At 50.1% G+C, this 17,232-nt stretch overlaps 8 protein-coding genes across 8 annotated transcripts; 4 read left to right on the top strand and 4 right to left on the bottom strand.

Moving 5' to 3' along the window:
* Positions 1-130: 130 nt before the first annotated feature.
* A1O9_01094 (uncharacterized protein) lies at positions 131-1,813 on the top strand (the record flags this gene model as incomplete). Its single annotated transcript, XM_013410254.1, has 1 exon — positions 131-1,813. The coding sequence occupies one exon, from the start codon at positions 131-133 to the stop codon at positions 1,811-1,813; it is 1,683 nt and encodes a 560-aa protein (XP_013265708.1).
* Positions 1,814-3,564: 1,751 nt separating this feature from the next.
* On the top strand, positions 3,565-5,723 carry A1O9_01095 (uncharacterized protein; the record flags this gene model as incomplete). Its single annotated transcript, XM_013410255.1, has 6 exons — positions 3,565-3,675; positions 3,698-3,800; positions 3,824-4,776; positions 4,833-4,924; positions 4,976-5,298; positions 5,383-5,723. 6 exons carry the CDS (start codon positions 3,565-3,567, stop codon positions 5,721-5,723), a joined length of 1,923 nt encoding a protein of 640 aa, XP_013265709.1.
* Positions 5,724-6,107: 384 nt separating this feature from the next.
* A1O9_01096 (uncharacterized protein) lies at positions 6,108-6,752 on the bottom strand (the record flags this gene model as incomplete). The annotated part of the gene is made up of 2 exons (XM_013410256.1): positions 6,108-6,404; positions 6,465-6,752. The coding sequence occupies 2 exons, from the start codon at positions 6,750-6,752 to the stop codon at positions 6,108-6,110; spliced, it is 585 nt and encodes a 194-aa protein (XP_013265710.1).
* Positions 6,753-8,215: 1,463 nt separating this feature from the next.
* On the top strand, positions 8,216-9,392 carry A1O9_01097 (uncharacterized protein; the record flags this gene model as incomplete). Its single annotated transcript, XM_013410257.1, has 5 exons — positions 8,216-8,342; positions 8,418-8,622; positions 8,676-8,772; positions 8,823-9,090; positions 9,124-9,392. The coding sequence occupies 5 exons, from the start codon at positions 8,216-8,218 to the stop codon at positions 9,390-9,392; spliced, it is 966 nt and encodes a 321-aa protein (XP_013265711.1).
* Positions 9,393-9,926: 534 nt separating this feature from the next.
* Positions 9,927-11,713, top strand: A1O9_01098 (uncharacterized protein; the record flags this gene model as incomplete). The annotated part of the gene is made up of 5 exons (XM_013410258.1): positions 9,927-10,274; positions 10,335-10,518; positions 10,600-11,039; positions 11,085-11,113; positions 11,164-11,713. The coding sequence occupies 5 exons, from the start codon at positions 9,927-9,929 to the stop codon at positions 11,711-11,713; spliced, it is 1,551 nt and encodes a 516-aa protein (XP_013265712.1).
* A 668-nt stretch (positions 11,714-12,381) lies between these two features.
* On the bottom strand, positions 12,382-13,296 carry A1O9_01099 (uncharacterized protein; the record flags this gene model as incomplete). The annotated part of the gene is made up of 2 exons (XM_013410259.1): positions 12,382-12,560; positions 12,630-13,296. 2 exons carry the CDS (start codon positions 13,294-13,296, stop codon positions 12,382-12,384), a joined length of 846 nt encoding a protein of 281 aa, XP_013265713.1.
* A 1,529-nt stretch (positions 13,297-14,825) lies between these two features.
* Positions 14,826-15,457, bottom strand: A1O9_01100 (uncharacterized protein; the record flags this gene model as incomplete). Its single annotated transcript, XM_013410260.1, has 2 exons — positions 14,826-14,900; positions 15,005-15,457. The coding sequence occupies 2 exons, from the start codon at positions 15,455-15,457 to the stop codon at positions 14,826-14,828; spliced, it is 528 nt and encodes a 175-aa protein (XP_013265714.1).
* A 458-nt stretch (positions 15,458-15,915) lies between these two features.
* Positions 15,916-16,784, bottom strand: A1O9_01101 (uncharacterized protein; the record flags this gene model as incomplete). The annotated part of the gene is made up of 2 exons (XM_013410261.1): positions 15,916-16,275; positions 16,350-16,784. The coding sequence occupies 2 exons, from the start codon at positions 16,782-16,784 to the stop codon at positions 15,916-15,918; spliced, it is 795 nt and encodes a 264-aa protein (XP_013265715.1).
* Between the last annotated feature and the right edge of the window lie 448 nt (positions 16,785-17,232).

A 17,232-nucleotide genomic window follows, 5' to 3' on the forward strand; every position in this document is an offset into this window, starting at 1 on the left:
TTTACTGACCAACCACCATCCATCAGCATCCCGATGGACTTGGCGCCGAACTGCTCTGTCCAGGACAGCTCTTTGTAAAGAACCAAGTACCAAGGGCCTTTGAATTTGCGCTTTACTGCCCTTCATAACAATGGCCAAACACCCTGTTCTGTCTGGGGATGATGACTACTACAACCTTGGCACATACGCCCGCACCGTAAGCACCAATAGCCAGCATGCTCAAAAGTGGTTCAACCGTGGCTTAGTATGGAGTTATGGTTTCAATCATGAAGAATCAGTCGAATGCTTCAAGCAGGCTATCGCACACGACTCGGACTTTGCATTAGCCTACTGGGGTCTGGCGTACGCTCTGGGACCCAATTATAACAAGCCATGGGGTTTCTTCGACGCAGAGGAACTCCAAGGGATGCTTGCTACCACACATAAGGCCGTGCAGGATGCGCGAGAGAAGTCGTCAAAAGCCTCCAAACTGGAACGGGCGCTCATTGCTGCCCTCGAGTACCGGTATCCCCAGTCACAACCACTAGAAGATTGCTCGATATGGAATAGTGCATATGCTGATGCAATGGCCACCGTCTACAGGGACTTTCCCGATGACCTGGACGTGGCAGCATTATACGCCGATGCACTGATGAATCTCACACCATGGCAACTATGGGACTTGACTACCGGCCTACCGGCCAAGGCCGCACGCACCTTGGAGGCCAAAGAAATACTAGACCGGGCTCTCGCACAGGAGGGCGGGCTGCGACATCCAGGTCTACTTCACCTCTACATCCACTTTTGGGAGATGTCGGCTACCCCGGAGAAAGCGGTCCAGGTTGCTGATCACTTGAGGGGGCTTGTTCCAGATGCGGGCCATCTCGAGCATATGCCATCCCACCTGGACATTCTCTGCGGTGACTATCGACGCGCGATAGCCTCGAACATGGATGCAATCCGCGCGGATGAAAAATTTGTCAAACGCAGGGGTCCGTCGAACTTCTACACACTCTATCGAGCTCACGACTATCATTTTCGCATCTACGCATCTATGTTTGCTGGGCAGTCGGCTGTGGCACTTGAAACAATCGCCTGGCTGGAGCAGTCCGTTCCTGAGGACCTGTTGAGGGTTAAATCTCCGCCAATGGCCGATTGGCTTGAAGGAATCATAGCTATGCGCGTCCACGTACTCGTTCGGTTTGGGCGTTGGCAAGAAATTATTGAAATGGAGTTCCCAGCCGATCAAGGACTTTACTGTGTGACAACTGCCCTATTGCTCTATGGTAAAGGCATTGCATTTGCTGTTCTTGGAAACGTGGACGCGGCTGAGGAACAGCTTTGTTCCTTCCGAGACAAGGTCAAGCAGGTTCCATCAACCCGAATGCTTTTCAACAACTCGTGTCTTGACATTCTGGCTGTGGCGGATAAGATGCTCGCAGGCGAATTAGAATACCGTCGTGGCGCGTACGACTCTGCGTTTGAGAAGCTGCGAGAGTCAATCGCTCTCGTGGATGCGCTGCCTTATGACGAGCCTTGGGGATGGATGCAGCCACCGAGACATGCGTATGGAGCACTCCTCCTTGAGCAAGGCCACGTAGATGAAGCGGCAGCCGTTTACGGTGCAGACCTTGGAATAGATGAGACTCTTCCCAGGCCTCATCGTCACCCGAATAACGTGTGGGCTCTGCATGGTCTTCACGAGTGCTTGCTGAGGCTTGGACGCACTTCTGAGGCTACCATCCTGAAGCCACAACTGACGCTGGCTCTCGCTGCAGCAGACGTGCCAATCAAGGCTTCTTGCTACTGCCGCAAAGTCTTCGCTTCGAATTAACCCTAGAAAATGAACAACGGGTCGTTCTAAGTACAACAATAGTTAGACACAATCCAAAACTTAAAACCGGTGGACATCTTCCCCCTCTCAACCAATTCTAAATGGTCGAAGAGTGGGAGCAGAGGGGAGTTACCCGAGATCGGCCGTCCCAAGGAGGGTGTATTTCCGGTGAACTTTCTTCGGCCCTCCAACAAAAGAGCATGTCAGAGCCTCGGAGGTCCCTGTGGTTCAAATGCTCGCTTGAGCCTCTGGCTGCACTCCCCCGAGATTGGTGGTGCCTTGCTTCAACACGCACGAGGTTGCCATCGCCTCACACATGGGCTGCCTGTATCAGCACAATCACAAAACGATTATCATCTTATGCCGCACCTTTGCAGTCTTGGGCTCGATAGGCTTGTCATCGTCTCATCTTATATAGTAGATGAACATAGCTACGTCCATCAAGGAGGTCGATATAGAGATTGAGAGAGAGAGAAAAGTTAACTGACTTGATGGAATGAATGACCCGAGGCTTTGACCTTCTGCCCCTGACTTCCCGTGGGACAGGTTGGCCTACGAAACGCTCAGCACTGCGAGATTCTCTGCTCTCCGGATGACAACCCCGCAGTCAATCACAGTTTGGAGGGGCAGAGGGGGCAACTTTCAATTCAACTCTGCAGCAGGGCCGGTCGGTGACTTGGAACACTTTAAATTGCTTTACTTGCATCATTTTGTGTAGTTATTTATCGGTGTCAAAGAGGAAGCGAAGAAGTCCTCAGGCCTTAAGTGGTGGACGGAATGGGGAGTTGTTGAAGTTCTTGGACGAGTAACTGGAATTTTCACTGACCATCTAGGTGCGGGTTTGTTAACAAGTTAGCCAACTCACTAGCTACCTTGGTGGCTAATAGTTAAGCTGTTAGTGGGGTGTTAGTTGGGCGGTTAGTTGGGCGGTTCCTTAGGCGGTTAATCAGGTTGTTAGTTCTGCGGTTCCATAGGCGGTCAGCTAGGCAGTTAGTTCGTGGCTCTGGTTAAATGCCATCTAAGCAGAAACTCGGGCCTGGGCACCCAGCCGCGCGCGCCTAAAGATCGTTTCTCCAGCTGAGTTGCCCCAGGGTCCAGACCTTCCCCGGGCTCTCCCACGAAGCCAACCCGGATCCTGGTAAGGTCCTAGGCCAGCAAGACGTCGCGACGCCCAATGAAGACCCCAAGGTTCCGATGAAACCGAAAATCCTTGCCGCCTGAAGGCAGGCAAAATAACCTTCGTCTTGGCTCTCGCTCACAAGACACCCTTCAAAGTTTGTTGGCTGTTCGAACCCTACCTTCTTAATCATCCCATCTTGAATATGCCGACATCCATACAATCATACCATTCTTAGGACTCCATCTATAACTTCCGTGATGGAGGAATTCCATGATCTAGTACGAAGCCAGGCACTACTTTCCTCTGCTTGGTCCAATTCAGCGGCGGACACGGCGGCGACGACGACAACGACGACGACGATGGCTTCCGAAAAGCGCTATCGTTGCTCGACCTGTGGGCAAAACTTTTCTCGAGCAGAACATCTTAAGCGCCATCAGACTCGACGTAAGTAGCAAGTCAACTGCAGCCGCTTGAGCCGTGCATCTGACAATCTGCATGAAGACACGGGCGCCAAACCATTTTCTTGCATCTTTTGCGGTAGAGAGTTTTCGCGAAAGTAAACAATCATCCTCGTCATGGAACTCGCAAGGTCATGTTCTAACAGAACTAAGGGATCGACTTCAGACACACTATGGCCATTGTCAACGGCGCGGGGACAGAACGCCACCATCTGCAATCCCGAAAGGCCGAAAGCCTCATGCGTGTCTTACGGTTGGTGATGAGAGACATATTTGTCGGCTATGTACTGACTGAAACCATCTTAGTGCATCGCTTCCAAAATTCGTTGCGATGGTGGAAACCCCTGTGCACCCTGCCTGAAAAAGAGAGCCCAATGTGTTCAGAAATCTTCCAATGAATCTTCGGCCGGTGAGCACTGGAATCTGTGGCAGGCGTGGGCGTCACGGTTGACGTGCTGTTAGGACCCAATGCGCTTCTTGACGATCGCGTTTCTATCAGAGCGCTCTTGAATGGAGGTGTCGACACTTTTACCGAGACTTTCAATCTACCTCCATCCGACGACCGAGTCCGAAGCTTAGAATTTCATCAACGAAAGGACGAGCAAGAAGAACAGAGCTCATCAACCATCAACTCGCCTCCCACCAAACCTACCGAGCAGGTGGACTATTTAAGCGTATTCGAGTCTCCCCTTGGATTGGATGATCAATATCTCGATTTCTGGGCCGGCCCATTCGGCCTTATCCCATCTCCGTCGTACTCCTCCAGTGATACACAGATAGACCTATACAACACGTCAATGCTGACAGCAGACGGCCAGAGCGACAGAACCCCACTCGAGCCGAGCCCAAGCCTTTCGGATCAGGCAAACTTTGCCTCATCCTTCAACCTTGCTATTTACAACAAACTGTGGTGCCTCGCTCTAGAGCCTCGCAGTCGACAGGAGCTTACAACATATGCCAACTATCTCCTGACAACCGAGAAGATCACGAAATTCATCTCTCTTTATTTTCGTAACTGGCACTTAAATTGTCCTATACTTCATAAACCAACATTTGACCCTGCCGAAGTTCCGCTCAGTTTATTGGTCTCGGTCGTTTTCATCGGAGCGATCTATTCCAAAAACCAGTCAGAACGGCATGCAGCACAAAAATTGGTCGATGTGGCTGAGCTAGTCGTCTTCGATTCGGAAGTCTTCTCACTTGAAATCGAAGCGAGCCACGTTATACAACGGCAGTCGGCTAGCTATGTGGGTCCCGGCGACTACGATTGGGGCCCATTTCAAGAACTGCAAGCAGGATTTCTGATGGTCATTGCTCAATATTGGGCTGGAGCGCGTATCGCCAAGGGACGCGCAATGGAATCGAGATTCAGTGATGTGATCAAAGTCAGTCTATGATACTCCGTAGAAGCAGACGGTTCCTGACACCTTGAGTATTACAGGTCCTCAGGAAAATGCGTCTACATCAAGCCCGCCATACTCCGTCCGACCGAATTTCCGAGACTGTTTGGTTGCAGAAAGAATCGCGAATTCGGTGAGTGAGGAAGCCCTTTATTCAGGATTAGTCAGTGCTGACTGGTTCCAGAACAATGGCCGTAATAGCTCTCCTGGACTGCGCAATGCGCATTTACACCAATCATCCATGCCGTTTAATTCTCGTGGAGCTTGACAGTGACCTCCCATGCAAAGAATCAATATTCGCCTCCGATCACCCTTTTATGGAGGATGGCAACATTTTTTCGCCTCGTCTCACGATTTCCAAGGCATTTGCTCTGCTCTTCCAGGGCAACGCGAAAAGATCGCTCTCCGTTGTCAAGAAATCAAGCGAAGAGCCAGATGGTGAAGAGAACCCTCCCACTAATAGTTTGGGTGACCTCACCAAGTTTGATTTGTTTATTTTGATACATTGTGAGTGTTCGCGATATCTCCCTAACAACCCCTTCTCTCGAAACTCCCCTTCTTTCCCGGGTCAACTTGCTAATGCCGTATCAGTCCTGTATACATACATCCTTGGGTATGTTATGACACTTTCTTTCAATCTACCAACGAACTCGTTCGCCTCCGACGGAGGAAGGTTAGCACGAGGTGCTATGACTGGCGATACCAGAGAAGCCTTGGCACAATGGCGGATTTCCTGGGACCGTGCGTGCAAACAGTCCACAGGGCAGTCTCCCCGATTGGCCGGAATGTTTCGAAATGCATTTTCCTTTTGGCTTGTTGCCAGATCTATCATCAACAAAGAGGAATCTATCGATGTTATCACCAATATGGAAGTCAACTGTGATGATGCCTTGACGAAACTGAAAGTTCTGTTCCAGAATGACAACGATTAAGCGTATGTCCGGAGGAAATATCATCTGATCCGTCTATGAACCTTCGACGCTCAAAATTGCGGGGTGCTGTCATTCCAAAACACATATCCAGAGTTGGGTGCCTGAGCGCAAGCTTCTTGTGGCTAGTACATACGCCTTGGGGAGATGTCGAAACACTTCTTAAGGTGGAGAAAAGAATCTCTAGAACATTGCTCTGCCTCTACAAAATGGTCCCTGCTTGACGCTGGGTACTAACTTATTCGTGCCGCTTTCGTCCAAACCATACATCATCCCAACCACACGCCGACTCAAGAAAGGTTTCTTCCAGAAATCAAGATCAAAATAAGCCCCAATTAGAAGATTCCATAATACACCTTCAAAACTACACCCTCTGCATGCGGTGGCTTATGCGGTAGGAAGCTTCTTGCCTCCAGGGTTGGTGGCGGTGAAGCCAATGTCGATACCCCAGGCGATGTTGTTGAATTCGACGTACATATCCGCAATCTTCCCGTCATCATCAATCTCGAAGAGGTTCATTCCCTTGACAGGGATTTGCTTCGAGCCAATGATCATCTGCCAGTACCACAACACGTTGTTGCAGCCGGCAGGCATGACCTTGATGGTCTCAATATCAGTGATTGATGGAGCGTAGAGAACACCATTGATGTAGTTCTGCTTGCCGGAGAATGTGACGCTGCCGACCTATGTCAAAGTCAGGTATAAAGTCAAAGAGGAATGGGGAAGAGGGTGAGGTGTGCTTACAGGGTGGCCTGCGAGCATGTTGATGGAGTCTGACTCCTCAAAGAAGTCATCGCCGATCAGGGCCTGTGCAGTGGCATTTGATGCCTTGACGTCGGGGTGGTTGAGGACTGAGATGAACTTGTTGACGATATCCTCAGCATCGCTCTGTTGGAGACATGTATCCACTGGGCATTCGACATCAGGGCACTGAGCTTCAGGGCATGATTTTGGCGCCCAGTCCGCCCAACGAGGCGCAGCGGAGACGACTGAAGCAAGAGCCAAAGAGGCGGCGGCGGTGATGAACTTCATTTTTGATGATGGATAGATTGTTTCGGAAATGACAGAAGAGTCGGTGAAAGAGAAATGGTCAAAGGAATGACTTGAGTTGGCCTGGAAAGGAGTGACTTGAGTTGGACTCAGACAACGATGTGAATTGGAATTAAGTGATGAGCAGTATGAAAAGGATCCGCAAGTTTCAAGGCGGGTACCAAGGACCAAGTCTTATACTCGCGAAGGGGTACCGTACTGCACAGCAAAGCAAAGCAAAGCGAGCAACCCAAAAACGCCCATGATCAGTGCTGAAATCACTGTCCCAAGTCGCATCTTCAGGGAAATTATTTCATCAGATTCTAGAGACTTCACTCCCATCACCTAGAATCCAAGACATCGAATGGCAGCCAGCCACATGCTGCTTCCAAAGCAACGGGGCCGTAAGGCTTGAGTCGCTTATTACCCAGAAGCCAAGAAGCTCAGGAGAAGACTTGCACCAAACCCGGATCGAATTTGCTTTGAAAGTACTTCTGAACTATTGTGACAGCTCGCTTTGACGCCGGCAAATGCCGCGCTGAGACAGATCCAACTGAGCACCTGGGGGTCTCAAATGTCGTCCCTCGTACTCTGTACAGGATACGGGGAATGTCAGCTGTCAGATAGTTATTGGAGCTTCCCACCAATGAAAACCATCTGGGAATCCAGTACTGGCAGGCTACAGCAGGAGCTCTTCGGTCTGAACAGGATCTGGAGTGTAGATATCGAACACTAAAGCTAGTAAGCTCTGATTTGGCACCTGTCGCTCAACGCTTGCATAAAATTGCGCGTGGAATCTAGAGCTACGGCCCGCAAAGGTTGAAGTGAGCTGAGCTGTAGTCTTTCTAGCTTTGCTATAGGGCACGCGGCTAACAATCTCAATGTGATGGACGTTCAGCCGACAAACGAGATATCCGTGGCGCTTTTCCTGATTGATTCTACACGTATCCCGCAATGAGCGCGGGTACATACACAGGCCGGATGATTAGATCGCTTTCCTGATAATGGCCGCCGTGAATATCTGGATTCCTGCTGGTGCGCGCCTTCAAAGGCATTGACACAGAGATCTAAGTCGTTCAGGAACCCAGTTGTGAATAACCATAGTTTATTGAGCAAGATCATGCAAGTTCTGTAGCAAGTCAAGTCTCAAGACAAGCGAGGCAGAAGGAAAGCAACCGACGTCTCTTCTATGTGGAGCCCGCCGCCGCGTGTTGTACTTGGATGACCGGTACCCTCCCTCCACATGTTCCCCAAACAAGGGACATTCTAACCCCACACTCTCCAAGAATGTGGGTGGTCCTTCAGCATCGACTATCTAAACTACCGAGTCGGTACACTTTTTATTGCTTTAACGAAAGGAAGGGATGTTGCTGACCCAGGTATTGTATCTAAGCGTTCCTTTAAAATCGAGTTGGCCCTCCTTTCTCATAGTCTGGAAAGCGCAGAAGATCATTTGACATACAACCATGGATCCAGCGAAGTTTGGCATTTCAACAATTCCCCTTAACCATACGTATTATGGCCCAGTGACCCCGGAAAGCCTTGCAGGCAAAAACAGTGGCAAACTCGCTGTTGTTACGGGCGCTAGTCGAGGTACTTCCGCGTTCCCTCCTCGACGGTTTGGTTGGGGGCCGCGCTGTATTACTGACATTTCGTCTTTGATACCAGGCATAGGAAGGGCTATCGCGACATCTCTTGCAAATTCTGGTGCCCATCTTGCAATCATAGACTTGGGCTCCCAAGATCAATCGGAAACGAAAGCTGCCTGTGAGCGTTACAATGTCAAAGTCCAGTTATATTCATGCGATGTTACCGATGAAGAACAGGTGCAGCAGACCTTCTCGAAAATTCAACAGGATCTGGGTCCGATTGAGTAAAGCATACCCACAGAGTCTGAATCTTCGTCCCGTCATTAACTTTTGACAGCATTCTTGTGAACAATGCTGGTAAGTTTATGGGCAGACCCATGTCCATGGCGAACTTCGGCGACTTCTGGAAGACGGTGGAAACGAACTTCAAAAGCGTAACAAGCATAAATGGACTCCGAGAGAAGATATGCTGAGACTCCTCTAGACAATGCTGTGTACGTTCCAAGTGTTGCCCATGATGCGTGAACGAAAATCCGGTTGCATCATCAACATCGCGTCGAGGGCGGCCACCGTCGACACGCCACTGGGGATGGGCTACAACTGTGCGAAAGCTGCTGTAGTACGCGCAACATCGAATATCCAGTTGGAGCTTGACGACGACGGGCTCGGCGAACAGATCCATACCTACGCCCTTCATCCAGGAGGCGTCATGACCGCAATGGGAGCAGGCAAGTCCAGCGTGTTCCGGACAAGTGACTCGAAAATCCCTCACTGACTTATGACAGCCGCCCATGACCCCGATATTGTGGCCAAATATCCCGCTCTTGAAACGCAGAAGAGTGAGATATTGAAGCTGTTCAAGGATGGCCCGGAACTCTGCGGTGCAACCTGTGCCTACCTAGCCTCTGGGAAAGCCAAGGCCATCCGGGGACTGTACTTTGATTGTCGGCAGGATATTGAAAGGGTGTGCGGTGCAGGACGTAGCACCCTCGAAGCGAACGGCCTTTATAATCTGAAGGTGGACTTCCTTCAAGGCTATCGTAACGAACCGTGATGCCCCTGGTAGAGATGCTCCACGGACAGAAGATGGATATCAGTCGGCGTGCAGGTACACCAACACATGGGGAGGGTTGGGACTTGACGTCATAACAGCGCTGACCCCGAATCAATATGAAAGCGAGGGATCTCTAGACAGGACACAGCCTATCGGTAGTGGGAGGTAATATACATTCTTGCTGGATGAGCGCTTGGAATCGGGCTGAAAACCCGGTGACGCGGTTGAGTCGCGCCTCTTGGCCAGTCTCTCTTTGCTCATCCCCGTACGGCCTGGTGACTTTGCGGGCTGCATTTGCGAGGACAAGTATTGGGTACAGTAGCCGTCCGCTCACACGTCTAACCTGTCTTATCTTGTGGAAATGTAGATCCCAGCTTGGCTGTATCTCCAAGAATTCAAGCATTCCCACCGACTCCAATTAATTAGTATGGTTTGGGCCTTTATAAACCCAAGACTGTGGCTCTCGAAAGTAAGCAAGGTCTTACTCGGTCTATAAATGAATCCGAGTCTCCCAGAAACACCAATTCCAGAACAATGGCAGACAATAACAAATCGGAAGCGATTCGCGAGCCAAGCGAGGCCGAAAATATCGCCAACGTCATGCACCAGGTGCGAAACGAAAAGGACGCCGCCGCCATGCATGATGAGTTAGTTCAATCGAGAGCAGGGGGATACATCCCGGTTACATCAGAGGAGAAACACCAATCACGCGCATTGAACCTGAAGTTGGACTTATTTGTTCTTCCGTTTTGCGTCTTCATCTACTTACTGAATGGCCTCGACCGTTCAAACCTGGGTAATGCGCAGACTGGTGGGTTCACCAAGGACTTGGGGATCCCCGCTGATACAATCAACACCGCTACGTCGCTGTTCTTCTGTACAGTGTGTGCATGACCTCCATGGGGTTTGCAAGAGCAATGCTGACTTGCTTGTTCGAAATAGTTCGTTCCATTACAACCGGTTTCCACTGCGATCGGAAAACGTGTCGGCCAAGCTAGATGGCTCGCGATCATCAGTCTGGGCTGGGGTATTATGACACTTGCACATGCTTTTGTCAAAACCAAAGGACAGGTCGTCGCTGTTCGATTACTGATCGGAGTATTCGAAGCAGGCTTCTATCCGACATGTGAGTCCAAGATCAATTCCAACTTTCCAAATACCATCAAAGAGAATTGCACCAGGGTGGTAGGATATTAACAGGCCCCAGGTGTCTCTTATCTCTCGACATTCTACCCTCGATTTGATCTGGCTTATCGAATTGCACTTTTCTATGGATCGTACGCAATTGCAGGGGCATTCGGAGGTCTCATCGCTTGGGGCGTATTTCACATCCATGGCTCGCTCTACAGCTGGCAGTATCTCTTCATCATCGAAGGTTCCATCACTCTTTTGATAGCCATCATCACGCCATTTTGGCTAGTTGCCGAGCCGAAGAACGCATGGTTCTTGAAGGAACATGAACGGGTGTATGCTGAAAGACGTATGGTCATGGACGCAGCTGCTAACCTCGACTCCACTTACAAGATCACCACGCGAGATATGGTTGAGGGTGCTCTTGATTGGAAATTGTGGTGTGTCTTACCCTGGAATATTTTAGCAAGCATTGCTCCGCAAGGATTCACCATCTTCTTTCCGATCGTTGTGAAGGTATGTCAGAGATTCTCGTCGATCTGCAAACACTAATTGAGCCAGGGTCTGGGATATTCCGGTGCAACAGCGAAGTAGGTCAATTGTCGCTCGGCATCCGGTGTGTTGCTAACCAAGGTAAAAGCCTGATGACCGTTCCCCCTTACGTCATTGGAACAGTGGTTTTGCTCTGCGTCGCCGCATCGTCTGACCACTTCCAGGAGAGATCAAGACATATTCTCAGCGGCATCACAGTAGTGATGATTGGTCTGATTCTCGTTATCGTCCTTCCTTTGCAGAACATACATGCTCGATACGGCGGGCTAGTAATCTTATTGGCCGGTACGTTCGTTGCTGCTCCCATCACGGTTGCATGGCTGGCAGGCAATACTCCAGAACCAGGTAAACGGACCTTTGTTCTGGGCATCAATGGGTGGGGGAATCTCGGCGGCATCATTGGAAGTGAGCTTTACAAACCTCGCTACGGCCCTGACTATCACTTTCCTCTGAAGGTTACTGCCGGCTTGATCGGTGTTGCATGGGTGGGATATGCCGCCTATCACTTCGAACTCCGTTTTGCCAACAGGTACAAAGCCCGGAAGATAGCGCAGATGTCCCACGAGGAAATCGAAGAAGAGAACAGGAACGACAAACGGTATGCCGATAGCAAGTATACATTTGTATACTCGCTGTAGATTCTAGAATCTGCAGAGTCCACCCTGAGCTTTGAAAATACGATAAGTGGGAATGGCACCTCAGTGATATTTTACACCATCACCCCGAAGGCCAATTTGACTGCTCCTAATCCACGGCACATGTATCAGTCCACGAGGATCATGAATAGTGTCAGTCTGGATAATGATGTGGCCCGCTGGCCCGTCTAGGAAGGTGGTGGATCAACAATAATCTACTCGGGCAAGGCCGAAAGAGGTGGGGAACGTTGGTGTGCTTCTTATCTCGGCTCATCCAAGCACTAGTGCGAGAGCCGTGGTCAGTCACTGTAGTAAGAGGGTACTGCCTACGCATCGATGCAATATAGCAAGAGGTCGACTAGTACGGAGCAGATATGCCTAAATCAGTCGGCGCCAAGACAAGGGAAGACATGGGGACCAAGGGCTATGAAGGAGTAGCATCTCTACTGCATGAGGAGTTCCAGTATCGAGCTATTGGGCGTGCTAGACTTTAGCCCGGGTGCATCTTATTATTCTGATGGTCTCAGCGACCATCCGCAAAAGAACTCAAATCCTTCAACAACCACGACGGCCAGTAGCCCACGGACTCATAGCCTTGTTGTATCGTCCCTTAGAGAGAGCAATATTGCCAGATGTAGATGGCTGAACGGTTCGCGAGCTAAGCCTCGAGCTCAAGGTAACTTCTGAACGAGGATTTCTCCATGAACCATGGCCAAGCTTGCATCCTCCGTGATTGCCCACTCCTCCCAGGCCTTGGCCATTACTTCAAAATCGTCCTCAGCACCAAGGCCGAATTTCAGGGCTCGCTCACGCAAAGAACCCCCTCTGAGCGGACCACACAATCCCTGGGCTGGAGAAAAGACAGTCATTAGAGCAATAATAGCAGCCACAAGAAGAAAAGTAGAATAGTGAAACTTACCGCAGATATTCCTTTCGCTCGGCGTATTGTACGACCATGAACTGTAGCTGAGCGTGATCTGGCTCCGCTCGGCCCCAGCTTTGAGTGCCCAAGAAACCAGCTGTCGGCCAGCAGTCGGACTACCGCCGCCAGCACTCATAATGTCTGCGACAAGCTTATGGAACCTGCGCAGCTCGGGGACTTCGGGCCAGACACACTCCGTCTCGTAATCGCCCTCGCGCGCGGCGACGACGCCGCCTCGCTTGGTTACTCGGAGCATTTCACGCAGCGCGTCCCAGGGGTTGCCAATGTGGACCAGCACCTGATGACAAAAGGTGACGTCGAATGTCTCATCGGCAAACGGGAGCTCATAGACACTGCCCTGCTGAAACTCGATGTTTTTGACCCCTGCCATTTCGGCCACAGCCTGCGCCCGTGGCAGGATCTTGGGGTTCACGTCGATGCCAATAACGTGGCCGTCGGGGATAAGCTTGGCGAAACTCACAGAGATGGTGCCTGAACCCGAGCCAACGTCTAAGAGCTTCAAATTCGGGTTCGATTCCTTCATGGACTGCAGCTTGGGCAGTAAATGGGCCGCGCTGTTTTCGGCGGTCCGCACCTCGTGGAGGACCGACTGAACGGGCGGATCGGCTGGCTTGTCACCGGGAGTCTGCTGGTCTTTCTCCATTATTGCTGCTGGTGGACGCAATGAACGGAGCGTTGACGTCTAAGTGTTACCTGGAGTCAGCAACATGAAGCCTCATAGCCTTGTTTTGATGTTTTCCGACGTTTGTCTGGATCCGGCAGAATAAGCATCCCGGTGGGTGGCCTGAGACGAACTTGTGCCAGTTCATAACTCGAAAGATGCATCATCAGCCTTGAGCTAAGCGAGCCAAATCCCAACTTCAAATCTGTAGAATGGACAGTTACAGTAGGGTACTTGGCCGTCACGAAATTGAGTGGCTCGAGAAAAGATTTGCTTGATTATATGATCCTTTCTCTCTGATGATGAATATTTAGGTCTTCGGTTAGCATGCAAGGCTTCCTTACTACTTTGGCTCTTGCTCGTATGCTGTCACATGCCAAGTCTTGAAATGAATGAACTGCTGCTTGCCTCACAAAGTTCCTTCCTGGTGGGAATTGGTGGCACATATCTCAGTGGAAAGTCTACCAAGCATCTCCCTGTGGACGCTATGCCTCCACTAGCGACGATTTCAGTTACTTGATCATTTGCTGGCAGATCCCAAACACCGTCCTGAGAGCAGTGTTCGAGTGTATCCGTCAAGTCGCAGCGCACGAAATTGCACATGTCAGGATCCCGCCCAGCACGAGAGGTCTCGTCATGACCATTTCCTCTTCATGAACGCCCGCTCGAGCGCGCTTAGAGCAGTTCTCATTCCAGTAACAGGAGATCCTCATCTTATCTGGATCTGTGCGGGCCAGGGCACTGTTAGTCATCTTCTAGTTAAAGTTTCGCAAATACAACCACGATGAGTATATGCTCTTCGAAGTGGCTTCTGAGTACCGTGAAGTGGCTGGATTAAAGCAAGGCACCGAAATTTCGACTGAGAATGGAATGAAATAGAGAACCTTAGACAACTGGAGGAGCTCGCTGGCCTTCAGTACCTAGACTAGTAGCCAGCCTGAAGGCTGAGGTTGACTATTCGACCAGGATATCAAAGCTGGAGTAAGCTTGCCAAAGCGAAGTGATTTGAGACGATTGAATAGATTGAACTTCATGGCATGTCAGGTCCCGGATATTAAGACGTCTTCAATGCGGTTATCTGGCGTAGGCATGGTGTAGGCATGGAAATATTCACCAGTCCTAATGTTCGTCCTTCCAGATGTATAATTGATGGAAGTGCTTTCCTGCCTTCACCAAGCTTCCTGCCCTCCATGATGGTACCAAAACTTGCCTCCATGAGTCTCCTTTGTAGCGATATCAAACAATTTGATCATACCGTCAACAGACTCGTCAACGCTGTCAGGTGCCTGTTCAAGACCAAAAGATTTAGCGCCATTGTTCCCCATATCGGTCGCTACCCAGCTACAGACCCAAATAAGCATCATGCGCGTATCATACAGGTGGGAGAAGATTACCCAGGAGTGACAACAAACGCGGTCAGTTTCTCTTCTTCTCCATCCATTCTCTTCGTGAACCAGTGGACTGCCGCCTTGGACGGCCCATATGCGGCATTGCCAATGGGCGGTTGGTTTCTATCGGTCAAGGTTTAGCATCATCAATCCGAGTATGTAGTATCGCCAGTCTACATCAGTGGCGCTCGGCCTTCTCTTGGATAAAAAGACAAAGGGATTCTTCTGCTTACTAGACTGCCGTTAGCTACCATGACTTGTTTCACACGATAGCATGGATCGAGATCACACAAGTCACTCACCTCGATACTTCCAGCAACTGAACCCACAGTAACCCATTTCGGATTTCTCGACTTCAGCAATAGAGACAGGGTTGCTTGGTACAACCTCACAACGCCATACGCATTTGGCTCCATGTGGTCCTTGATATCATCAATATTTATCTCAGAGACTTTCCCGAAGCGATATGAAACACCCGCGTTGGCGATGACGATATCGATATGATCGATACCGTCTTTCTGTTGGAGTTGTTTCGCGGTGTTAGCGGCGTCCGTCTCACTCTTCGCGTCGACCTTAACTACGACAAGTTGGCTTTCAGGATGTTTTGGCAGGCTGGCGAGACTTTTCGATGAGGCATGATCAGGGTCCCGGTTTGCGGCAATAACGACGTGGCTTGGTCGCAGAAGATAGCGCTCAAGTAAAGCTCTGCCGATGCCGCGATTGGCGCCGCTGATCAGAATAACGGTTGGTGTCATGTTCTGGAATGCTGCACTTCCTATGAGGACCTTGTACCTGATGGAGGAAATCAATAACTATTATTTATTTCTGACGCTGACTTGGTCTTGTATATTTTGAATCAGAGTACTGGACTGTAACTCTATGCTAATTTGTAAGCCCTACCAGACACCCTCAAGTTAGAAGTACGGCTGGACCCACAACGGTGCTTCATCGGATAATGCTAATATTCTGACCGTGCATGAAGTCAATGATGACGGTAATAGCCCGATCGGCCAGGGCGGGACCATACTCGAACATCTATTGACACTGTGACGAAAACCAAAATAGAGCGACCAGGACCGTTTCAGCAAGGCTCATATTGCTACCCACGATATGTGTATGCTCCTTGGTACATACGGATGATATTGGCCTTTTTGTATAGCATTGACAGTCCAAAAATAGCTATCTGCTTCTTTTCCTATTCCGCAAATCTACCTCAGTTCGTTGTGGCTTTCTCCCCTAGTCCAACAATCCAATCGATGGTCTCCTTTTCTGATGTGATATTCGCGCAGTGGTCGGCAGGGATACTGGTGACATCCACCTTTCTTCCACTCTCCTTTTCGATCATGTCAATCCCTGCTTGCTGCACGCTCGCTGGAATGCACAAATCTTGTTCACATAGTAGATATGAGCATGGCACGTGCTTGTATCCCGCATACGTCAGGGGATTCACGAAGCTGACAGCCGAGTGTTTGGGGAACGTTTTCACCCACGCTGTGCCTTCCTCTAGTGAAATCGACGAGAAACAAATTTCAGCTGTCGATTCCGGTCTGTGGTGCAACATCCATCCGTCATCCTATCAGTTGGTCAAGATGTGAGGCTTCATTCAGGGAAAGCGAAGGGATATGCCTAATGCAAAGGCTGACTGACAAGAACTTTCATATCGACTTTGTGCTCATCGGGCACCTCAGCCAGGATATCTCTAGCGTTCTGGCCCAGACCTGGCACCAGGCATGTCAAGTAAGCGAGGTTTACGAGTCCGCCGGACTTTCCTTGCTTTTTCCTTTCCTCTTTGTTCAGGCTCTGTCCACATTGCGATACTGGGACCCCTCCATACGAATGGCCGATGAGAACGATATCTTTACCTTCATCTGCGAGTTTTTCAAGTTCCTTATCGATATGTGCGGCGTCATCGTACATAGTTGGGGGTTTCCCTGGTCGGCCCTCAAGAGCTCGGAGGCCCACACTCGGAAGATGTAAGCCTTTAATATCGTAGCCTTTCTCACGTACAGCATCGAAGACTGGGTTGTAGAACTCCGGCACGGCAAAAGAGCCTGGAACTAGAACTATCGTTGGCTTGGCCATTTTTGGTTGACTGTCTCAGAATCTCGTTGTTTTAGCAGGTGTTGTTATATTCCATGTGTGGATAAGCGGTACTTTGAGAAGTGGACTGTCAAGATACACCTAGTATTGTGAGTCCTGAATGAATTCCTCTCAACTTGACTCATTTTATACTTCTTCATTTAATGGTTCGATTTGGACTACCTCTATGTCGAGAGTAGGTGGTGGTGGTCATGAGATGCGGTCAGAAACAAGTACAACCAGCCTACCCCACGGGGCCCTTTGAGCCGAGTCAGGGACAGCCCGGAATGGCCAGAAATGCGGGGAGTGCGCCACCCATGGCCGGCAATACCACGCCTATGCAACTTCTATGTTTCTGACGGTCAGAAATAAATGCTTGTTGAACCCTGTCTTGCACGCCTCATCGGCCACGAGTCTTTGTAACGTAGAGCCTCTTCTGCTGCTGTGTCAG

The sequence above is a fragment of the Exophiala aquamarina genome, assembly GCF_000709125.1.
Source record: "Exophiala aquamarina CBS 119918 chromosome Unknown aczIA-supercont1.1, whole genome shotgun sequence".
Classification (NCBI taxonomy): domain Eukaryota; kingdom Fungi; phylum Ascomycota; class Eurotiomycetes; order Chaetothyriales; family Herpotrichiellaceae; genus Exophiala; species Exophiala aquamarina.